The sequence below is a fragment of the Tasmannia lanceolata genome, unplaced genomic scaffold, assembly GCF_043159265.1.
Source record: "Tasmannia lanceolata isolate RefF3 unplaced genomic scaffold, GAP_Taslan_0.1 ptg000037l, whole genome shotgun sequence".
Classification (NCBI taxonomy): domain Eukaryota; kingdom Viridiplantae; phylum Streptophyta; class Magnoliopsida; order Canellales; family Winteraceae; genus Tasmannia; species Tasmannia lanceolata.
The window spans coordinates 63,118,307-63,142,651 of NW_027518714.1; the positions used below are offsets into that span (position 1 = coordinate 63,118,307).

Here is a 24,345-nt window from a genome sequence, read left to right on the forward strand (position 1 = left end):
CTATAACAGCTTTTATGAGCTAATTAGGAAAGTGTAGAAGAAAGAGGGGAGTGATTTTATTGAAGGAAACAGGCGTGGCCATATCATATGTGTGAGTTGGCCGTCCGTACGCCTACTCATTAACCCTCGAATCCAATCCAATCCAATCCCTTGTTTCTATTCTACCCTCCAAGTGACCAAGTCTCCAATTCCAATTTTACCACGCAAACGCCTTGGGCCCCGCAACAGCCTTGTAAGAAGTAATAAGAAATGAAAGTATGGAGTGCATGGAGACGGGAAGAGGTCGTAGGAGCTTGCGCTAGTCACGGCCCTTCTGCCCGGTATCCAAACTCCACGTGTCGGTCTAAGAATCCTAATCGCGATCAGCTTGTGTTTGGTCCGAAGGGAGCGGGTCCCGCCCCTGCTCTGCTGCCATTCAGGACCGCGCCTCCCTCGCTGGCGTTTTCTCCCATGTCACCTCCACAAAAAACCTCTCGTCGATTTGCCTCGTAAATCTCTCTCTCTCTCTCTCTCTCTCTCTGAGAAGGTCAACTGTTTTTTCCTTTTTCTTACCGAAACTCTATTCAAGTTCGGAGTCCTCAAACCCTAACCACACATTTGCAGACTCTCTCTCTCTCTCTCTCTCTCTCTCTCGTTTTTTTTGGAAGTTTGGTTTCGGATTCCTGTGAGTAAATCTAGCTTCACTGTTATGATTCAAGAAAAAAAATCGTTTTTCGTTTTCCTGCTTTTAGTTTCCGAGCAAGGACAGTTCCGATTAATTAGATTATTTGAACGCTTCGGTTTTTGTAATTCAAAGAGCCCTGCTTCTTTCTTTTTTTCCGAATGGTAAAATTATAGTTAAAGCAAACAAAAGAACAAAGCCCTAGACTGAGACGACCAAGGAAGAGAAAGGAAATAAAACACGGATTTGATTGGAGCTCTTTTGAGTTTCTGTCAAGGTTTTTGGAGTTTCTTTTTCCTTTTTCTTGTTTAGCATAATGTTTTTGAGATCCTCCTCGCAGCAGAGAGAGAGTATGATCCAATTGTGGCATTTCTAAATTTGGTTTGATGCGGTTACACTGTGATTTACACTTTGGGCCTGTTTGGGTTGCAAGAAAAACATCTGTGACATAATATGTTTTTTTTTTTTAACACAATTTACAAGGAAATGATATGATTATGGTTAGTTTAGATGGATTTCATCGTAAATTGAAGGTCCATCTACATTCAAATTGATTAACTTTGGTATAAGTTTATCTTTTTTCATGTGTAAAAAAAAGATATTTTTACAAAAAAATTTCCTTTCCAAACGGTGGTTCCGGTAAATTCCTGCAATCCAAAGTCCAAACAGGGCCTTTCTTATTTTCCTTAAGCATGAAATTAGAGGTCCCAAGTGATATTTAGTTCTGTAGCTTTGGTGTATGTAATGGACGTCTATTGATGTGTATTTCGTGCTTTAGTTGGAGGCTTTTAGAATTTAGTTGTAAGTAAATTCTTCTGTCAAATGAACATGATGAGTGGACTTGAAGAGTACTTTTGAGGGATATTTAGATGGATCCCTATTGTTATGCCTAAAATCGGTAACAGATACGGCAGTGACGTGTGAGCTGAGCTGGCGGACCCGAGGAGCTGAAGTGAAGGAACTGAGTCCTGCACAAGAGCGCACGAGGTCAGAAGACCAACCCGGAGTCGTTGCTCCGGACGGGCCCTTCGACACTCAAGTCAGTATGAGCCAGGAGTGCAGAGCCAAAAACTTTTAGAGTGGTAGTTTTTGAAGTTCTCCCCCTGCTTTGAGCCTTGAAAGGTCTTTTATAGAGGGAGGCCTGGGGTGGTTGGATTACCTACCCCAGGACAGGTGTCGGCCCTTTTGTGGGTTTAGGTTTACCTACCTTAGGTAATTACCGGATTACCCCTGGGCAGGTGCCGAATTCGTGGTGGGCCCTTTAAGGGCCACGTGTCGACAGCCAATTGGTCGTTGCTTTCCATACCCCCATCACCTATAAATCTTTTTCTTTCTGTTTTATAGGAATAGGATGTGGAAATATTGGAAGGATTTAGCTTAACATTATTGCATTTCAAGAGATCTGACTGCAAGTCATGTCAAAAATTTTCCATGGTGCCTTCTCTGATTCATAATCAATACTAAGAGAGTTTAAAATTCACTGTATATTATTTGTATGTTGTCATCATGGAAGTAATGTTTTGTACATGTCTAGTATGGTACACACCAGAGGGCTTAAGGTGTGGATATGATCCTATGTGAGGAACTTTTGAGACAGGGCCAAAAGGTGCTCTTTCAGGTGAATAAAGTGGAGATGTTGGAGATCAACACCATCTCCATATTGAGTTCCTACTCTTACATGTTGTTTTTAGCACGTGCAGCCAGTATATTTTCTTACTTGTTACTTGGTTTACTGTGCGTGTGTGCTATTGCATAGATATAAATTAGGCCATTAACTTTTTGATCTGAGATTGCATAGTTGCACATAGTGGATGATGTCTAGTTTATTGTATCTAATAGGGTGTTTCCCCAGTGCAAGAAGTGTAATTCGAAACAGACTAAATTGTTGATAAATAGGAATTGCTTATGCTCTGCCTTTTACTTGATTTCAGATAACTCAGCAGGACTCAATTAAGGCAGTCTTTCCAGCAGATTGTGTAGCAGAGAGCATGCAGAGGGATTAGGAAAATGGGGCCGCCCGACAGCCTGATGAGACTTGTTATGTAAAGAATGGAAAGAGTGGTATTCTTCTGCTCCAATCAGCTGCTTCTGTGTCTTTTTTATGCATTCATTTTTTTCCCTTCTTGATGCTTTATTTGTTTATGACACATTGCCTTCTTTCCACGGAATGAGCAGAAAAAGGGATCCGGCCAACAAAGTCTTCAAGCTCCCCTAAGTACATCCTACTCATGGCTTCGTTTGTTAAGGAGAAGGCCACCATTTTCGTTGCAGGTGTGCATTGCTTCTGATGGTTTTTATTTGTGTCATAAAAACTAAGGATAATTGAATTTTTATGACTTCACATTATTACTCCTGACATAATATATATTTCTAGTTCTTTTTTATGGTGAAAGTGCGAAAATTTAAATATGTTTGAACCACAAGTTGACTATATTAAATTTCCTACTGCTATTAGTTTCTTGAATTGTCGTTTTATTTTAATAAGAGAAGTACAAGATGATTGTATGGCATTCCTGTTTGATATGTGCATGTGCTAACTTAATATTTTTTTCCACCGCGTTTAAAGCAAGCTGTTGATTTTTTATATATTATTTGGTGAAGGCATATGGCTAAGCACAATTATTCCTCTATGTTATGGAAGTGATGCTTCTGTAGCTAAATGAAGATACTAAATCTAACTTGGGAATTTCATCGTATCCAATTTTTATATTTATATGCAGTTTGCTTCATCTTTATTTAATGGCTGAGGTGATCATTAACTTGATCCATAAAATTACCTTTATTTTTTTTCTAGACAAGCAAATAATTAACTAAAATTAAGACAGAACTTATTGGTTTCAGTTTATGGATTGGGGTTGATTATTTTCAATTTGCAGGGCATCTGTTCTGGTGAGGGGCTCAATAATTAAACAAAAGCTTTAGCCCTGCATTAGAGAGGGTGCCTATTCATGATTAGTGAAGAAGACTTCACATCAATTTGGCTAAAGCCACATTGTTTTAAGTTGCAATTCATCAAAATGATATCTATTTGCTAGTGTTAAAGTATAAAATATTTAATAACACCTTCTCCTACAGCTTAAGCTTTTGGAGTTACTGGTTGTTTCAATTGGTATCAGAGCAAAGGTCATCAGTTCAAACCTCCTTGATAGCAAAAATCCACATGCAATAGCCAAACCCAAAAGAGGGGCCACATGTGCCACGTGTAGGCCAGACCTAGAAAGAGAGGCCACACATGAGGGGGAGTGTTAAAGTATAACAGATTTAATAACACCTTCACCAACAGCTTAAGTTTTGGAGTTACTGGTTGTTTCACAGCTGGCACTATGTCAAGGATCTCCTGCAGCTTTTAGCATTTCAGAATTAAACTTGCTGTTTGGGGCTTTCATCTGTTAGGATTATGATGTCAGTGTTACCTATCCATGCATAACATCTCGCACCAAGACCTACTTGGGAAACCCCGTGGTTTATGTCATCCCACAGTTCAGGGTCTCTTTACTTTGATGCATGTGAAACTAGAACACCTTTAGTTAGTTTTCTAAGGATGCATTTAATGTGTTATGAGGTTTGTTATCAAAATAGAATGGTTCTAGTGTTGTGAGTTTAAAGAATTTAGTTTGGGCTATTGTTGATGTCATCCTCATGTTATCTGCTGATCGGCACTCTAAGTGGGGCTTGGTAGACAGGTTGAGAATTAATTGGTTAATCATTCTCTAAAAAGTGTACCAAAAGAACAGTGGCTCTCCACCCATTGTTGGTAATTATGTAGAGGTTGTGAAAGACGTGAGTTGCCACTTCTGATCTAGGATGAATTAAGAGAAAGCTTCCGAGAGACTTCTCTACAGTACAAAATGAGCTATGGGATGTTTATCCAACTTATAAGGAATATGATGAGCCACTATTTTGGAGTTTAGAGCCATTTGGAATTTGGTATCATGTCCTGTTATTGGTCTTTGTTGGCAGAGCAACATAAAGTTACTCATGAGTTAGTGTGTTTCAAATGATGGTTCAAGTCCCTAAGGGCATTTATGCCTTTGTGCATCTTACTTGATATACAGATTGTAATATGTTTTTTAATGGTGATAATTTTATTAGAAGAACAAATTGATAGTGGATAATTACGCCCTCTTTGTGGAGTCAGGTGAGTCAGTTGATCACATGTTTCTTCATTCTAGATTGGCTAGAGAGGTGTGGGGCCGGATGAGTAGATCTGGCATGTCTTGGGACTTTCCGTCAAGGATGATCGACCTCTTAGAAGGTTGGTCCCATCCCACGTCCCCTAGCGATCACAAGGAAAAACACTTTGGAGTGTGGTCTTGACGTAGGGCAAGGTGCGGAAGCGAACCAAAAATTTCAGAACTTCTTTTCTACATCCAATGCTTGACCTAAACGCTCTTTAAATAGTTGCAATGAATTTTTTAAGGTGCATTAGGAACTTCAGAATATAAAAGAGTTTGTTTACATAATTACGTACCAATAACCATTATAGCATTTTACCTTTTGCAGGCTCAGCATATATCTGTCTCTAAATGTCTGAAACTCTGTCTTTGAGTCTAATATGGGATCAAAACTGTCAACTGAAGAAAGAAAAGGTCTTGGTCAGCACGAAGTAAAAACTCTGCAATTTTTCTTTCCTGAAGTGATGGAAGGATCTGAAGACATCCCTGAACCTTCTGCTGAACTTAGCGTTAGTTTTGGCTATCAGTGCAATACTTCTTTTCTGGCTCCTCATGATTTCCAGTTTTCCTCGGGAATTCAGACCCATAACACTAACATCAGGACAAGGAGCAGCTCATTTGCTTGTTTGTCTGGTGCTGCCCTTAGTGCGAATGCTACCTTGGCAAACACAAATATTTGTAATGGTCTCATTGGAGAAGAAATACTGCCTGGTCTGGATTCTCCTAAAGCATTTAGAAGGATGTCTTCTTCTCCTTCTCTTTCAAGGCTAGATCCAACATTATCATCTTCTCAGAGCAGCATGTCCACCTTGGGGGGCAGCCTATCAACAGAAAATGACCTGCTTGAAAGTGGAAGAAGTTTTTGGAAGCCTATGAGTGCCCCCACAAGGATGGAATCATCAAGCTTTCTCAATGCTATGGATGTTCAGATGGCTGGTGGGGCTGCAGGAGAAGACAGAGTCCAAGCTGTTTGCTCAGAAGAAAATGGTTGGTTGTTTTGTGGAGTATATGATGGATTTAATGGACGAGATGCAGCTGATTTTTTGGCTGGAACCCTGTATGAAAATATTGGATTTTACCTGCATTTGTTGGAATGGCGCACAAAGCAACAAGGGGACTCATCAAAGAAAATTTCTCCTAAATGTTCATCAAAAGATGGAACCATCAAAAGCAATTTATCTTTGCCTAATGAATTCGATACTTTAGATACAGAAAGTAAAGTAACTGTGTTTCCTCATTCTTTGGATGGAGAGCTCTCATCTGAATCTTTTCGTCTTGGTGTTATGGATTGCCTTAGTCGTTCTCTTGCCCAAGCGGAGAGTGATTTTATGTATATGGTCGAACAGGAAATGGAAGATCGGCCTGATTTAGTGTCTGTTGGATCCTGTGTTCTGGCAGTGCTGCTTCATGTGAAGGACTTGTACATTCTAAATTTGGGAGACAGCAGAGCTGTACTGGCAACAAGTAGTTCTTGCGAAAATGGTTTGTTGAAAGCCACCCAACTCACGGAAATTCATACGGTTGATAATGAGACAGAGTGCATGAAAGTTTTGGCCGATCATCCTGATGATCCTTCGGTCATTGTTGGGGGAAGATTGAAAGGAAAACTGAAGTTAACCCGCGCATTTGGAGTCGGTTACCTGAAAAAGGTATTCCTAATTTTGTTTTTTCAGGTTGCTGGGGTTGTGAGAGTTTCAATCATCTTATAATTTTCTTTTAAACTATACCTTTTCAGAGAAAACTGAATGATGCATTGATGGGCATTCTTCGAGTTCTCAATTTATGTAGTCCACCTTATGTTTATACTCATCCATTCACCATGCACCATAGAGTGTCGGAGCAGGACCTGTTTGTCATTATGGGGAGTGATGGACTGTTTGATTTCTTCAGCAATGATGAAGCTGTGGAACTTGTTCATCTGTTTATCCAGGCTAACCCATTTGGTGATCCTGCGAAGCATCTGGTTGAGCAGCTCGTACTAAGGGCTGCTGAAAATGCGGGTAAGCTAGAAGACTTGTTTCTTTTCTATTTTCTCTCTTCAGTTGATTATTTTCTAGTCATTCATAGGACTTGTAACTTTGACATGGACAAGTGTTTTGGTATCTGACATGGCCATGGGCCGTCAAACGGCTGTCATCGGGAAAGTCTGACATTCAGAAACTTCAGTAGAGTTATTTGATAATATTGGAATTTATTTGTATAAATATTAGTTTGTAGCAGCATTATTACCGTGCTTCCTAGCTGTCTCGTGCACGTGGAAATTACATTGATTGATATGAACTAACCTCATAGTACGATTTCAGAAAAAAAAACCCTAACCTCATAGTGTGTTTTTAACTTGGATTGGACGTACTCCAAACAAAACCATTGAAAACATGGTTAGAATGGTTGATTTTTGGGCTTCATCAATCTACGGTGAACAATGCCCTGCAACTAGTTCATATCAATCAATGTGGACCTCATGTGCATGATGTAGCTAGGAAACAAGGTAATCCAATGCATTGAGGAGTCGTTGGATCATTCCTCTCTCTCTCTCTCTCTCTCTCTCTCTCTCTCTCTCTCTCTCTCTATTATATATATATATATATATATATATATATATATATATATATATATATATGACGAAATGCTAAAAGACGATGTAACCTGATCCAAATTGTGCTCATCTAGGTTTCAGTACTGAAGAATTGATGAGAATTCCTGCTGGGCGGAGGAGAAAGTATCATGATGATGTAACAGTAATTGTAATCATCCTCGGAAATAAGCAGCGGACATCAACAGCATCGACAATGTTATAGGTAGGTAATATGCATTTCATCCTTCTCATTTTCTTATCAAAACTTTAGTAAATCAGGAGCTTTTAAGTGTTTTGTATTAGGTCATTCTGGTGTACACCGAAATATCTGGTGTAAATTGGTTGAATCGTACCTCAATTTTATGTTATAAGGTCTTCTCATTTTATTGGTAAAGTTTGAGGGTTCCAATTTGCTATGTACCAATAGTAAAAACTTCCTTCTAGTTCAGCTACAGCCCTGGACATAGTTACATATGATGTTAGTTGTGGAATACTAAATTGAAAAAGGGTACTGTACAAAGTGGAGAACCTGAATTTCCTGATTAATGTTTACAGCAATGTAAAAATTCACTTTCTTGCTCAGGAATTGAGCTTTCGTGGCTTGACTGAGGAATGTTGGGGGTTCCACGCAAAAAGCACGATCCCACATCAGAAACATTGAGGGATGTGGATGGGCTTGGAATGGGCACCCTCCCCTCAACGGCTAGCTTTTTAGGTTGAGTTCTATCCTGGTCCCTACAAGGAAGATCCAATCTTGCTGCTTTTAGATTGACTAAGCTGAAATTTAATAGGGCCTCAGCACATAGATCCTGGCCAAAGCAAGTCAACTTAGCCGATTCTAGGTTGATTGATGAGTTTTTGGACATCCATTACTCTTTTCCTTAAGAGGCAATTTGTCTAGACAAGAAAAAGAACCGTTTGAGCAGACATTGGATGAGAGATTTGCATGAGAAAGCCACATTATCAGGAAAATATCCATCATCAAAGATGAGAACACTCCAAACTGTAAATGCAATGTTTGTCTAGGCCATTAAGAGGTACTGTCTGCATCAAACCTCTTTCCTTATTCATTATGCTTATGAGTTTGGAATGTTGAGTTCATGGAGTCAGTGCAATCATAGTCCCGAAAACTCGGAGGACCAACAAATCTGTTAGAGCCTCCATTAATGACATCACCTTCCAATCACCAATCAGGTTTAAGAATGAACTTTGGTCCTCTTGTAAATCTTTTTTTTTTTTTTTTTGAAATGGCAAATTTTAGTTTGCCCATTTGTTTCCTTTTTATCTTTCTTCAGGCAGAAAAAATGTGTAGTTTTGCAGAAAATGATTTTCCAAACACAGCCTTACTCAACTGTAAATTCTTTAACTTGGTGGTTGCAGATTCTGGAATCCCTGATTTGTTTCAGTTACAAACTAAAAAATAGTGGTATGTCTCGCTAAATTTGTGAGTAGAAAACAAAGTTTGTAACTATTATGTGACAATTGGTATTCCCATGGTTTTGGTTTCCCGTTGATTCATAAATTTTTGAGCAGCATTGAATTAAGGCTCTATTTCTTTGGACGTAAAATTTGTTACCCTTATTTTTTTCACTTAAAATTTGAATAAAAAGGGAGTAATTGTCGTGGGTATGAGAGTGAGTGGGGATGATGCCAGGAAGCCTCCCCATTGTTTTTCTGGAAGCCCCAATTCAATCAAAATCAAATGCAAGTAATACACTTGGTAGGGAAGTAGAAGAGAGAGTGTGTGTGTGTGTGTGTGTGTGTGAGAGAGAGAGAGAGAGAGAGAGAGAGAGAGATAGACACGTGGCATGACTTTATTGCCCTGACTGGTCAGTACGCGCTTTCCACCATGATACGTGCTCTACTTTTTTTTTTTTTTGTTGGTTGTCTTTTCCTTCTTGACTCAATCCGAAGACTTGAGATCGACGTAATTTCGAGGAAAGAATGCACAATCGATGCTCTTAAAATCCACTAGTAGAGGGCTCGGCCTCTAGCATCCAAGTCACCTCTCTCTCTCTCTCTCTCTCTCTCTCTCACTCACACACACCTCAACACCGGCGTGGTCATGGCTTCTCCGACTGGTCCGAGGCCGACGGAGGAAAGCCTGGTGATCGATACAGATAGGCTGAGCCGTTTGAAGCAATCGACGGAGGGCGATCTGTGGACCAAACACTCCATCTACAAAGTCCCACCTTACATGTTCCATCCCAAGAAGAACGCATACGAACCTCATCTCGTCTCCATTGGTCCTTACCATCACGGCAAACCCCACTTGAGATCCATGGAAGAACACAAACACAGAGCTCTCCATCACCTCCTCAAACGATCCAACAAACACATCGATGATTATAGGAAGATGTTGAGCGACGTTCTCCAAGATCTCATGGATTCTTATGAGCAGCTCGACGATAAATGGCGCGATGATCGTGACAAATTCTTGCAGCTTATGATCCTCGACGGCATCTTCTTGCTCGAGCTCTTGTGCTCCTATAGCGGCATCATCAAGGATTATGGTATCAACGACCCTGTTTTTAGCTTTCATGGATCTGTCAATATCCTTCACTATATAGTATCCGACGCGTTGATGGTTGAAAACCAGTTGCCTTTGTTGGTTCTTGAGAGGATGGTTGCTGTTGAAAGCGGCACCATGGTTGAGAAAGATAAGGTGAGTGAGTCTTCTTCATCCACTCCAATTCCAATTCCAATTCCAATTCCTGCTTTACAAATTAATTCATCTTATTTCCACAATTCCACCCCGTTTTGTTTCACTTTTCACTCGTTGCCCTTTTGACTGATCGGAGCAGTTCACATATTTGGATGATCTAAGCCCTTCATTTGTTGCCCCCCAAACCGTTGTAGATGGGCCGTGCCCTAGATTTCTTCTCCGTAGCCGTAGGATTTATTTGGTGTAAATTGGACAGCTCAGAAAATTTAGGAAGACCGATTGTATAGAAATCTCAACAATCGAAGGGTCTGGATCCTTTTATGCAGAAGATTTCTGGGGCACGAAATATCTATGGTAGAGAAGAACAAATGAATGGTTTAGATCATCCAAATAGGCAGGAGCGAGGCCACCCTATTATCATTTCCTAGAAAGTAGATACTGTTGCACTTGTTTTTTCTCCTTCAAATTGACATACCATTTGTCTAATCTGCATACCTGTAAAATGAAGCTGTCTGTTGTCCTAATCGTCAAATAATCAGACAACTTTACCTATTAGATGTGAATTGTTGGTCAATTTTCATTTGGGTTAGGATCATCTGAGGGGTATGTTTTTCTGTCTAGCACCTATCCATGATGTGGCCAATGGATGAACGATTAGGATCTTCGATTGGGCCCACAAATCAGGACTTTACCATGAAGTTGATATCATGAGAAGAAAATTGATATATTTATGAGTAATATGGGATTGACCCTAATTTCATGAAGAAGGTGGGATTGACCCTCTAGTTCAATGGTCAAGCCTCTGTTCTTAATCCTAGTGGTAAACCTAGAGGCAGGACGCTTGATCTCCGCTTACCTACCAAAAGAACCGAGGAAAATTATATATTTGCCCGCTTTTCCTCCCCGGGCCACCCCCTTGTAGTGTAAATACTAAATAGAGAAGTCATTACTCATAAAAACACTAGAGGGGTGACCCAGGAAGAAATTGGGCACATATATCCTTTTCAGCTCTCATTGGTATGAGTGCATGAGTGTGACCTCCCAACAAGAACAAAGGGATTCCCCATTATCAGCAAGGAAAGTGATATATTCGCCCCCTTTTCTTCCATGGACCAGCCCTGTCTAGTGTATTTATGACTATCCTTACACACTATAAGAGGTAGCCCTGGGAAGGAAAGGGGGCGAATATATCATTTCCCTATTAAATATTGGTCCCATCGACACCACCAATGGAATTTTAGGGGTTGTCCATCCTTCTTTATTTATGATTCCCATGAAGTGAGAAAAGAAGAAGCGGTCAGTAGTAGTGGAAGAGGATCCAAATAGCCCAGAATCAGTCTCTCTTCTGGCATCGATGATCCATGCTCCAAAAATCTCATTCCAACCATCAAAATCTCAATAAATTGAGTGGTTAGGATCATCTTAGCGTGGGGTTTTTGGGCATGTCTCCATCGTGGACTACCCAAAGCCAAGGTGACCCGAACCCCACGTTTTACTTTAGTTTATTTTAAAGACAAATGGATGAATTGAAAAATATAAAGCTAAAGGCTTTAGTACAAATAATAAGTAGCCGCCTACCTCGGGGCCCACACATATTGGACTTCAGTTAGGAAGGGCAAAGTTTCAGGGACTGGTCCGAAAGGGCATGGGTTCGAATCCCATTCATCTGTTTTTTTTTTTTTTGTAAAAATACCTGCTGTCGATACGTATCATTAGAAGGAAAGAAATCATAATCTATTTTAGCATTTTCCATTAAAGAAATCCTAACAATTGTGTGTTTAAGTTTATGCAGAATTACAAAATCTTGAACAATCTTGTGGTGGGGTTCTTTATACCTTCCATGAAACCAGTCCCAGAGATAGGGGAAGGACTGCACGTGTTGGACTTGGTGAGAAAGGGCATGATTCTAGGCCCTCCAGCAAACACAAGCAGGCATTTACCCTCGGACGTCATCAGGTCGGCGTCGGACCTTCACGACGCTGGAGTTGAGTTCAGGAGGAGCAAAACAGAAAGCATCAGAGATATTACATTCAGTAATGGCATCCTTAGTCTACCAATTTTCATAGTGGAAGGTGGAACTGAGTCCTTCTACCTAAATGTCCTAGCCTTCGAGCGACTTCACCCAAGCACAGGCCGTGAAGTGAGTTCCTTCATTGCCTTTATGTATGGTTTGATCAATTCGGAGAAGGATGCTCGCTTGCTCCGTTCACTTGGGTTTATACAAAGCACGCTTGGTAGCGATGAATCTATTGCTGATCTAACGAAAGAGCTCGCTAGGGACATGTACTTTGATCCTTATAGCCCTCTATGCGAAGTGCGGGATGCTTTGAACCTATTCTATAAGAAGAGCATGAAGCAGTGGAGCAAACGAATTCGTGAGTGGCGTTCCAATCTCATGCAAAACTACTTCAAGACCCCTTGGACTTTAATCTCTGTAGTGGCTGCAGCTTTCCTTCTTGCCCTTACCATGACTCAGACCTACTATACAGCCCTCGCCTACTATAATAATAACCCAGCACCCAATCCACCTACCACACCACCTCATTGATAAACAACACAGTTGCTCTTCTCACTCTACACAAAAACAGCTGCTCTTCTCATCACCTGGTCTTGTATCTTCATCTTGTTTTATAGATTTTCTGATACTATTCTTTTTCACTCTGTTTTCTCTTTACTTTACTGCTTAAATATTCGTGTCGTGGTAACTCTTATGGGCATGTTTGTATGGCAACCATGAAAAAAATAATATTCCCTGGAATATTAGTGGGACCAGTCGTAAGAGATGGATAGTGAGCAAGAGACTTGAGAGGGTGGCAATGAGTTCCGAAGCGTGAAAGGCCCCTCGAAAAGCCCCAATTTGAAGTAGAGTATCCCCCCACCCCCACACGGTTTTTAGGGATTTTTCATGCTCTCCCCATGCTTCCTCCTCTCCAGCCTTCTCAGGTCTCTGTCCCTTCCTCCGCTCATCTCTCATATTTGGGTCCATGAATCCATGGAATAAGTTTTCATGCTTGCCAAACATGCCCATATATATGGCAGCGCATGGAGGTGTGGACCTCACTGTAGCGGATGACCCAGAAGATCATTTCATATAGTTTTAACTAGCCTAAGAGTATATTCCTAGCTACCCTTAATTGATTCTATGTAATGCAAGTAGGAACCCCTGATCCCAATGTAATTTTCATAATATCAATGAAATCGTCAATTTTCAAAAAAAAAAAACATGCCCTTATATATTAGTAGAGTCACATTCAAAAGATGGGATTGATTGAATCCTAATGATTAACATTAGGCCCCACATGAAAGTGTATAATATGAACCCTTGATATTGTCGAGGATCTTGGTATGACCCACATGGTCTTGGTCCCATGCCGATCTGACATCCCATTTGTAAGATTGATACCCAGAAAAAATCAATGCACTTTCCAGAACCACAAAAATGAGGCACCCTTCATGATATATGGCAGCAATTAGGATACTCTGAAAATAAGTCAGCTTATCCTTGGAAATAATTTCAATCTTCAAAGGATACTTGAAAGGAAAGGCAGCTGGCAATGAAACTAGTTAAAGGCTCTTAATTATTTCAAGTTTAAAAAATAAGGTATGATATTGTGCTTGTCTATTTCTACTAGAAGAAATATGGACAAGTAAGATACAAGTGGTGGCCACTTGTTCAATTATCGAAACCATTCATCTTCAAAGATTTAAAATACAGAGGTGATGTCTATTGGGGGTAAAATTGGCACTAACCGTTGATTAGCGACACGTGACACTTTCGAATACCCATTTGCATGACAAAACAAGTAAGAGGACCAGGATGGTTTCGACTCCATACGATGATAATTTTTTGGGGTTACCTAAGAACCTAAGAAGCCTAAAAGTTAAACTAAGGTAGCAGTTGGATATGTGTAAAGGTCTTCCCCATGAAATAGAGTTCTACATAAATTAGTTTTATGAAGTTTGAATTTGTAAAATATTGCAACTATTTCAGCCGGACTATGGTTCCCTAAACTTGAGTCATCAAAATTCAACTTAAGAAATCCACTGTAGGAAGGCTCCCATCATTTACTGACATAGTGGGGTGGGAGTCAGAAAGAAGTTTCTATTTAATTCGAAACGGACGACCTCTGATCGGAACTATTACATACCTCTCTCCACCCCTGCCACATATCATATGCAGACACAACAGAAGCTGGGCAAGACCGGCCCAGGAGATGGTTAGCACTACTATCTTAATGTAGAGAAACTGTGAAGATTTCACTACGCCTCTGAAAACCCTAGCCTTTCTTTCCATCCATATATAGCACTAGGATGGTAGATGATAGAATGATATTCTATAGAATTTTACCTTTACTTTGCCCAAGGGCAGAAGTTAGAGCGGTGCATTGAGGCTTGAGGATGATAAACCCAATGTTTCTTGACTGGGTAGTGGTGGAGGGAGATCCTTAAATGTTATTAGGAAGTTGAAGGGGAGTTCCCTGTTTCCTTGGTGGTTTGCTCATTGCATAGAGGAGATCTTGGATAGGTTGGAGCAATCCTCCTTTTCTTTCCGCCATGTTAGAAGGCCAGCAAATAGTGAGGCCGATAGGCTTACAGGGAGGGATTGTTAGAGAAATAATTATGTATCTGTTGGAAAGAAAAAAGCAGTAACCAGTTTGCTTCAAGGCGCGAAATCGCTTTCCTTAAGACAGATTTCACCCCCACTAGAAGTGTGCAAAGGGGATCCGCGAACTGCCACCAAGATACAATGAAGCCAGTAGGAATGTCCTACTAATTTGACGACGCTATGCACAAGCGGAGTCAAATCCGAAATGCCCTTAGAATCTTACAAGCCTGAGAGAATCAGTCTAATTTCTGTTACTGCAGTATAACAGTAATTAGATAAACAATAAGAAAATAGTTTAGTAAAACGAATTTTGGTGGGAGCAAGAAAGAGAGTATAATGCACTGGAAGTATTAAGAATTTGTCCAGAAATGGGTAAATTTGATTCTGCCTTGAAATGGCTGGGTTCTGCAACTTTTATAGAGCCTCTGGTGACTTTTCAGTGTGAAAAGCACCCCTGTATAGAGTCTTTCCAGATCGGTTTGAATTCTGGCCGTTAGATCGCGCCCATACGCAATTCAACGAACCAGATCAATCCTAGAGAGACTGTTGGGATATTTAAATTCCCGTCCTCCCATCTAACCGTTAGATGATCCATCTATGGTACAGATCGCACCCCTTAGATCCTTGACCGTTGGGGAAGGGACACAACCCAATGGATCGCACCCACTGACCGTTGGAGCACTGGGCCCGCTGGGCCGACCGTTGTGCTCAAATCAAAGCCCAACCCAATCGAACTATTCGACACTGGGCTTGGGCTTGATGGGCCTATGAACTATTCGGCCCACCCACTAGACCGATCCACAATCGTCTAGATCCAACGGTCCAGATCAAATCTGGAAAAATTAAAGGCTCCAATCGCTCCTCGCTACGATGCGGCGTGCGAAGTGCAAAGTGCGCCTAAAAAAGCGCCAATAAAGCGCCCTATAGCCCATTGCCCACGCCGCTCGTGCGTGTGCGCGGACGGTGCGTTGCACCGTCCCGCGGTTCGACCCACGGCTAAGACCCCATGTGCACATAAACAAATAAGAATAAAGAGTGAAGCTTTATAAGCTCAACTCTTTCTTTCTTACGAGTCGGTACGGGACTATCTTTTCCCTCTACTTTACACTCTTCTGTTTCTCTTGCAAAAAGTAACTATTTCCAAAGAAAAGTTTTTCCTTTTCCAAAACACACTTAAAGAAAATATTTTCCAAAAATTGTTTTGACAAAAAACACTTGATTTTGAAAAATCTTTAACAATCCCCCACCATTTTCAAAATCCAAAAAGGTTTTCTCATCAGGCTTGGAATTTTTATGCATAAATAAAGGTATCTTTCGATTTGAACCTTTACTTAGTGAAAACACATCAAAGTTAACCAGAATTGCATAGTAGATATGTCTTTGAACTAGCGATTCTATTTGGTTAACCGGACACATCTCACACATAAGAATTTATCTCTTTAGGCAATTTCTAAAAAACCGACACATGAATTGGCCTTGTGTCTATATCTTGGTTTCATGAGTGCTCTAGAACTAGCCAGGTCTCATAGGAAGCGGCACCACTCCCACACTCACATAGGTAGACTTATCAAGAGTACCCCTGTAACTATAACACTCCAACACTTTGTTATAAGTCTATTAAGAGCTCAAATGCTCAGCCTTTCCCTTTTATACATTACAGGTACCAAGCACTTTACCTTGGGATGGAAATATAATATATATTATAGTGCTTGCAATCACTCCATATGATGTACTTTGACTCATTGAACTCAAGACTTGATATTTATTCAAGTGTTGAGTCGAGGTTCCATCATTGGTGACTATTTGGTAATGGCTTTAACCCCATCCCTAATGATGTTTTACACACCATATCTCTCGCAAGAGCTTTAGTAAATGGATCAGCCAAATTTTGGCTTGATCTCACAAAATCAATAGTTACTACTCCATTAGTAAGTAACTCTCTCACAGTACTGTGTCTAAGTCCTATATGCCTGGACTTACCATTATAAACATGATTATATGCCCTTGATAGTGTGGCCTGACTATCACAGTGGACATAAATCGATGGCATAGGATTAGGCCATAACGGAATTTCCAATAACAAATTCCGAAGCCATTCCGCCTCTTTACAACATGCTGCCAGAGCTATAAACTCTGCTTCCATAGTGGATGTTGAAATGCATGTTTGTTTCTTAGAGGCCCAGGAGACTGCTCCCCCACCAAGGGTGAAAATCCACCCACTGGTTGATGTATGATCTATACGCTCAGTTATCCAACTAGCGTCAGTGTATCCTTCTATTACAGTTGGATACCCACCATAACATAAACCATAGTCTATAGTTTTCTTTAAATATTTTAATACTCTATAGACTGCATTCCAATGAGAGAAATTTGGATTACTGGTAAACCTACTAAGCTTACCCACAGCAAATGCTATGTCTGGCCTAGTACAGGTCATAGCATACATAAGGCTACCAATCACACTAGCATACCCTAGTTGAGAAATAGTCCTTCCAGAATTAAGATATAACTTCCCACTAGGATCAAAAGGAGTTGAAGCAGGTGAACAATCAAAATGATTAAACTTTTTAAGAACTTTTTCAATATAATGTGACTGGGTTAGAATCAAACTACTGTTATGTCTTATGATTCTTATACCCAAGATCACATCTGCTTCACCCATATCTTTCATATCAAATTTTTGAGATAAAAATAATTTAGTACTTTGAATACATTCAAAATCTGTACTAAATATTAACATATCATCAACATATAAACATATAATAACACCACTACCACCTTTAAAGTTACTATATACACATTTATCTGACTCATGAATTCTATAACCATTAGAGACTAACACCTTATCAAATTTTTCATGCCATTGCTTAGGAGCTTGCTTTAGGCCATATAAAGATTTGACTAATTTACAGACTTTATGCTCTTGACCAGGTAAAATGAAACCTTCAGGTTGTTCCATATACACTTCTTCATCAAGTTCAGCATTTAAGAATGCTGTTTTAACATCCATTTGGTGAATGTGAAGTTTGTATATGGAAGCAAGAGCAATCAAGACTCTAATGGTAGAAATCCTAGCAACGGGTGCATATGTATCAAAATAATCAATTCCGGGTTTTTGAGTAAACCCTTTGGCAACTAACCTAGCTTTAAACTTTTCTATAGTTCCATCTACTTTGATCTTCTTTTTGAAGATCCACTTACACCCAATAGGTTTAGATCCAGGTGGTAGATCAACTAAATACCAAGTCTTATTACCCATAATAGAATCCATTTCGTCATTAATTGCTTCTTTCCAAAAAGCGACATCCTGTGACTTTATGGCTTCCGTATAGGTTTGAGGGTCATTTTCTACATTTAAATCTAACATTATAGAAGATTTCAGTTTTTCTCTTGTCCTTTCTACTAGGTAAGTAATAAAGTCAGGACCAAAACTCTTTTCACTTCTATCTCTTTTACTTCTTCTTATTTCACTAGGTTCACCATCTTTTGATTGTGGTTCTAAAGAAAGTTCCACAGAAGTACTAGGCTGAACTTCTTTTGGAATTGAAGTGAACCTATTCTCATAGAAGAAGGCATCTCTAGATTCAATTATTGTATTAATTTGTAGAAAATCATTAGGTTCTATAACTAGAAACCTATATGCCTTACTATGGCTAGCATATCCTAAAAAAATACACTCTATACCCTTCTCACCTAATTTTCTTAATTTAGGTTTAAGAACTTTAACAATGGCCCTACAACCCCAAACTTTAAGATAATTCAAGTTTGGTTTTCTTTTCTTTCAAAGCTCATAAGGGTTTATATTATTCTTTTTACTTGGTACCATATTCAATATGTAACAAGCAGTAAGTAATGCTTCACCCCAAAAACTTTTATTCAAACCAGAATTAACAAGCATAGCATTAACCATTTCAGTTAAAGTTCTATTTTTTCTTTCTGCTACACCATTTTGCTGTGGTGTATAAGGGGCAGAAGTTTCATGAACTATGCCCACTGATTCACAGAAAAGAGGGAAATGGTATTCACCACCCCTATCAGATCTAAGGCATTTAATGCATGTTTCACATTGGTTTTCTACTTCTGTTTTATAAACCTTAAACTTTTCCAACAATTCATCTTTATGACTAAGTAAATATACATAGCAAAATTTAGTAAAATCATATATAAAAGTAACAAAATACTTTTTACCTCCCTTGGTAGGAACACTATGTATATCGCATACATCGCTATGTACAAGGTCTAACAGATTAGAAGTTCTATCTACTGAGGGAAATGGTTTAGTTATTAATTTAGTTTGCATACATATTTTGCATTTATCTACTAAATCAATTTCACATTTTGGAATTAAATCTAACTTAACCATATCATGCATTTTCTTAGTATTAACATGTCCTAAACGATTATGCCATAAAGATAAAGAGTCAACAACATAAGCAAAGACATTCACTTTATTGATATTGAGTTTAAACATCCCTTCATACATATATCCCTTTCCAACAAAGGTACCTCCCTTAGAAAGAATGAATTTGTCAGATTCAAATACGAGCTTGAAGCCATTCTTGTTAAGAATGCTTCCAGAAACTAAATTCTTTCGCACTTCAGGTACATGAAAGACATCGGTAAGAGTGAGGCGCTTGCCGGATGTAAATTCCAGTTCTACTTTGCCTCTTCCTTTGACTTCTGCCGTCGACGAATTGCCCATGTAAAAGACACTTCCATCTTCAACCGTTTCATAGGTCGAAAACAGATTTCTGTCTTCGCAGACATGCCTCGTCGCACCCGAGTCAATCCACCAATCATTGCCATCTTCAAGAATATTTGCTTCTGAAATCATGGCCACAAACTTGTTGTTGTCTGTTGGTGTTCCCGACTTCTTATCATTAAGAAGTCGACATTCACTCTTGTAGTGGCCTGGTGCCACTGGTTTGCCACAATTGAAACAAGCACCCTTCCTTTTCTTATTCTTATTATTCTTCTTGTCAGGGTGTTTGTTTCTCTTCCGATTGCCTTTCCCTTGTTGGTTTGGTTTATTGACATTTTCCACCAAGTGTATCTTAGAGAAAGAATTCTCATGATCTTCTTTATGATCTCTAATCCTTGACTCTTCCTCAATCCTGAGGCATAGAGCCAAGTCATCAAGAGAAATCTCATCTTTCTTGTGTTTAAGACTTTTTCTAAATTCTTTCCAACTTGACGGAAGTTTGTCAATAATCGACGGAATTATAAAGGAATCATCAAGTAAAATGCCTTGCAAATGAATTTGACTCACCATGTGTTAGATTTCATGCAGTTGATCAATAACAGGTCTATCATCTACCATGCGATAATTCAGGAAACGACTCACAGAGAATTTTTTGCTGCTAGCATCCTCCGCCATGTACTTCGCTTCGAGTGCGTTCCAAATTTCACTTGCCGATCCCATTCCCTGATATATGTCGAACAAAGTATCCGACATAGCATTGAGGATGTGCCCTTTGCAGATGTAATCATCTTGTTCCCATTTCATTCTTGCACGAGCCTGCGCTAATGTCTCATTTTCAACTGTCGTCGGCCTTGGGGATGTGAGAACTCGAACAACTTTGAGCGACGTAAGAATGAAGTGCAACTTCTTCTGCCATCGCTTGAAATTCCCTTTGTCAAATCGCTCAAGTTTGACAAAGTCTTGGGACATTTGACGGATTGAGTACAACGCCATTGAAGCAAAGAATAAAATCTGTCTTAAGATTGTTAGAGAAATAATTATGTATCTGTTGGAAAGAAAAAAGCAGTAACCAGTTTGCTTCAAGGCGCGAAATCGCTTTCCTTAAGACAGATTTCGCCCCCACTAGAAGTGTGCAAAGGGGATCCGCGAACTGCCTCCAAGATACAATGAAGCCAGTAGGAATGTCCTACTAATTTGACGACGCTATGCACAAGCGGAGTCAAATCCGAAATGCCCTTAGAATCTTACAAGCCTGAGAGAATCAGTCTAATTTCTGTTACTGCAGTATAACAGTAATTAGATAAACAATAAGAAAATAGTTTAGTAAAACGAATTTTGGTGGGAGCAAGAAAGAGAGTATAATGCACTGGAAGTATTAAGAATTTGTCTAGAAATGGGTAAATTCGATTCTGCCTTGAAATGGCTGGGTTCTGCAACTTTTATAGAGCCTCTGGTGACTTTTCAGTGTGAAAAGCACCCCTGTATAGAGTCTTTCCAGATCGGTTTGAATTCTGGCCGTTAGATCGCGCCCATACGCAATTCAACGAACCAGATCAATCCTAGAGAGACTGTTGGGATATTTAAATTCCCGTCCTCCCATCTAACCGTTAGATGATCCATCTATGGTACAGATCGCACCCCTTAGATCCTTGACCGTTGGGGAAGGGACACAACCCAATGGATCGCACCCACTGACCGTTGGAGCACTGGGCCCGCTGGGCCGACCGTTGTGCTCGAATCAAAGCCCAACCCAATCGAACTATTCGACACTGGGCTTGGGCTTGATGGGCCTATGAACTATTCGGCCCACCCACTAGACCGATCCACAATCGTCTAGATCCAACGGTCCAGATCAAATCTGGAAAAATTAAAGGCTCCAATCGCTCCTCGCTACGATGCGGCGTGCGAAGTGCAAAGTGCGCCTAAAAAAGCGCCAATAAAGCGCCCTATAGCCCATTGCCCACGCCGCGCGTGCGTGTGCGCGGACGGTGCGTTGCACCGTCCCGCGGTTCGACCCACGGCTAAGACCCCATGTGCACATAAACAAATAAGAAGAAAGAGTGAAGCTTTATAAGCTCAACTCTTTCTTTCTTACGAGTCGGTACGGGACTATCTTTTCCCTCTACTTTACACTCTTCTGTTTCTCTTGCAAAAAGTAACTATTTCCAAAGAAAAGTTTTTCCTTTTCCAAAACACACTTAAAGAAAATATTTTCCAAAAATTGTTTTGACAAAAAACACTTGATTTTGAAAAATCTTTAACAGGGAGTTTCCAAGGCAGCTCTCTTGAGACTTTCTTCCCCATTGAGGAGTCTGTCTATTGCTAGTTTTTGTTTGATCTTTTGTTGTTTTCTTTTGTATTGTATTGATCAGCTCGATCGCTGGGGTCTTCCACATGTTTTTTCCTCATTAATATAATTCTTTGTTATTCAAAAAAAAAATCATGACGCAATATTCCTCTTCAAAAAAAAAATTGTTAGTCTGAATTTGAATTCAACTGATTTGAATCCTTACGTTTGTGCAATTATTAAAACATGGCGGTTCCAGCATCAGCATCAGTATCCTAACCTAATTAAATGCTTCTATCTATCTTATGAATCGACTATTAACCCACAAGAGCAGAATTTGCTTTTATCCAACAATTTAATTAAGTTATATGTGGGCAAAAGAATCAAAACAATAAAAGAATTTGAACTCCTCCCTGAGATTCCCATATGGATTCACCTACCGGCAAGGTTTTAAATTTCGACCGAAATCAAAATTGATGTTATTCGAAACGTTACATTATTTCGGTCGAAATTTCATTTTTCTGAAATTTCGGTCCGAAATTTCAGGGATTTCGCCAAAAAATCTAGAATTTATTCGTTATTTAATATCTTCCCGTAATTTTGGCTGAAATTTCAGGCGGGATAAAATAATACTTTTTTGATTTTGTGGAATTTCGAACGAAAAAATTTCAGTTTTGGTGAGTACCGAAACGCATCCCGAAACTGAAATTTAAAACCTTACCTACCGGGTCTTCACCTCAAGTTATGGACTTCTCACAATTTAAGCAGGATGGCAATATCATTGAAAAGACTCTCTATGTGGACTCCCCAGCTACCCATTCGACAAGGTTAAAATATACTAGGATGTGCATCCAAGTCAAAGCGGACCAACCCCGACCAGATTCAAACTCAGAACAACTTCTGGAGTGATCATGCAACCAATCACCTTTGATTGGAAACCCAAGTGTCACGGGGAAACAGTTCAAGACACAACCGGTATTAAAATCCATCTCGTCTCGTCTCGTTGCGTCTTGGAAATGCGTTGTTTATAGCACCTTTGGTCGCCACTCGCCGCTAAGCTGGTTGGTTGGCCAAACTCTATAGGAGGAGTTGACCCCGTGACTTGCTGACTCCTCCCCCGTTAGGCCCAGCAGGTGTGGGCAGGAGCCTTGGTGGCTTGCTCATGGGTTGCAAGAGGACTTACTTGTGCATTTGTTGCACACAGTAGGAAATCATACTTCAACTCGTAGGCGTGCCCTAAGGGAACTTTGGGTGCGGACTGCGAGCTATCCATAGGGATGCTCCAGTTTCTTTGGTTGAGGATGGGGGCCAAAGACAGTGCATGTTGGGTTGGGTTCCCACATGCATTGCGCGGCGGACCGGTGCAGGGGGCTACCTATACTGTTTGCCCCTCTGCACCGCGGTACGTCTCGTGGGTAGGCCATTCTCTAGGTCTTCCATGGGTTCGTGCCGGGGCGACTTCGGTTGCCCTCACGAGGTGTACACCTTGCGGATCAGTCCACGGGGCATCTTGCTCCTTGGATGACCAAGCCCTAGTGCTTGGCGGATTGGTGCGTGGCATCGTCATGCCTCGTACTCGATGGACTTTGCATTAGGCCCCAGGGCCTTATGTTCGATGTACTCGTGATGCAGGCTGATCATGAGTGTGGGTATCTAGAAGCGCATGTCAAGATCTGAGCCAAGTAGCCTGTTGAACAGCTTAGAGTTTGTGTGCACATTCGAAGCATCAAGGGGTGTTGGCGTGTAGGTCCTTTAAAGGCTTGCACGATTGAAGGCTGGCCCTAGCATTCGTGCATGTTGGGGCGCCGCACAGGTTATTCCGTTGCTCAAATATTTGGCCCGTGACAGTTGGTATCAGAGCAGAATGTCCAAGCTATGTATTCAGAGTGTGCTTTGAGAATTGGTGCCAGATGGTATCTAGTGCCAGATCAGAGCAGTTATGAATCAAGAGTTTTTCAAGGAGCTATGATACAGTTGGTGTCTGTGTTGGCATAGTTGCAGCAAGTGGCAGTGTTTGCGGCTATGATTAGCGCATCTCTAGTGCATGTGGAACGGGAAATGCTTTCTGTTGTGGCGGAGTTGGAAAGAGCTTGAATGTTAGCACACCAAGTTGGAAGTGCTAAGTTGCGGATGTCTTTGAATCTAACACTTTGAAAGTCCATTAGTCAGCCGAAGAAGAGCTGAAATTGCGTGGGTATGTTCCTTTCGGGGGACTCTCCCTTATTCTACTTGAGTCGCGCAACAGAGGCGCGATGGCCTGCAAAGATTAGTACCATCAGTGTTTGTTCAAGCATTGCTCAATGGATTTGCTCGAAGCTTGATACAGTGTTAGAGCTGCAACCGTCAGCGAACAGGTTGGCATCTTTCAGTGACCCACCGATGTGTGAGATCGGAAGTGGCAGTTGGGGAGTTGTGAATGCTCCGTTGCAGTGTTGACTAACATTGATGTGTTAGCATATGGCCTTAAGGGCTTGCTATGAAAAAAGGGTTGGCTGGTGGCATAAGCCTTCCCCTATCAGATGAGGTGTTGAACGTGTCGGCACCAAAGCACTCATAGAAGTGAATTTGCTTGCTCAGTGTGATGGCATAACCAGTTTGACGAATTAGCAGACATGCTCAGGATGAAGAGCTGGTCAATGACTGAAGTACTTTTATGGCAGTTCACAATTACAAT

At 40.5% G+C, this 24,345-nt stretch overlaps 2 protein-coding genes across 5 annotated transcripts; both read left to right on the forward strand.

Annotated features, from left to right (window-relative positions):
- Nucleotides 1-265: 265 nt before the first annotated feature.
- LOC143859953 (putative protein phosphatase 2C 39) lies at nucleotides 266-8,610 on the forward strand. 3 transcript variants are annotated; one of them, XM_077370429.1, is made up of 7 exons: nucleotides 496-664; nucleotides 2,593-2,722; nucleotides 2,837-2,932; nucleotides 5,165-6,485; nucleotides 6,572-6,836; nucleotides 7,507-7,634; nucleotides 7,995-8,610. In XM_077370429.1, the coding sequence occupies exons 4-6, from the start codon at nucleotides 5,217-5,219 to the stop codon at nucleotides 7,632-7,634; spliced, it is 1,662 nt and encodes a 553-aa protein (XP_077226544.1). In that variant the 5' UTR covers nucleotides 496-664; nucleotides 2,593-2,722; nucleotides 2,837-2,932; nucleotides 5,165-5,216; the 3' UTR covers nucleotides 7,995-8,610. The 3 variants fall into 3 exon arrangements, with proteins under 3 accessions (XP_077226545.1, XP_077226544.1, XP_077226543.1); XM_077370430.1 differs by lacking the exons at nucleotides 496-664; nucleotides 7,995-8,610 and adding an exon at nucleotides 266-488 and having other exon boundaries at nucleotides 7,507-7,941; XM_077370428.1 differs by lacking the exon at nucleotides 7,995-8,610 and having other exon boundaries at nucleotides 497-664; nucleotides 7,507-7,941.
- A 689-nt stretch (nucleotides 8,611-9,299) lies between these two features.
- LOC143859954 (UPF0481 protein At3g47200-like) lies at nucleotides 9,300-12,734 on the forward strand. 2 transcript variants are annotated; one of them, XM_077370432.1, is made up of 2 exons: nucleotides 9,300-10,076; nucleotides 11,860-12,734. In XM_077370432.1, exons 1-2 carry the CDS (start codon nucleotides 9,477-9,479, stop codon nucleotides 12,622-12,624), a joined length of 1,365 nt encoding a protein of 454 aa, XP_077226547.1. In that variant the 5' UTR covers nucleotides 9,300-9,476; the 3' UTR covers nucleotides 12,625-12,734. The 2 variants fall into 2 exon arrangements, with proteins under 2 accessions (XP_077226547.1, XP_077226548.1); XM_077370433.1 differs by having other exon boundaries at nucleotides 9,301-10,076; nucleotides 11,869-12,734.
- Nucleotides 12,735-24,345: the final 11,611 nt, after the last annotated feature.

Bases quoted from the DNA above. Each gene is read 5' to 3' on its own strand.
- LOC143859954 (XM_077370432.1), top strand. From the start codon at position 9,477: ATGGCTTCTCCGACTGGTCCGAGGCCGACGGAGGAAAGCCTGGTGATC. The intron at 10,077-11,859 runs GTGAGTGAGTCT...TGTGTGTTTAAG, and splicing joins CCATGGTTGAGAAAGATAAG to TTTATGCAGAATTACAAAAT.
- LOC143859953 (XM_077370430.1), top strand. From the start codon at position 5,217: ATGGGATCAAAACTGTCAACTGAAGAAAGAAAAGGTCTTGGTCAGCAC. The intron at 6,486-6,571 runs GTATTCCTAATT...ATACCTTTTCAG, and splicing joins GAGTCGGTTACCTGAAAAAG to AGAAAACTGAATGATGCATT. The intron at 6,837-7,506 runs GTAAGCTAGAAG...GTGCTCATCTAG, and splicing joins AAGGGCTGCTGAAAATGCGG to GTTTCAGTACTGAAGAATTG.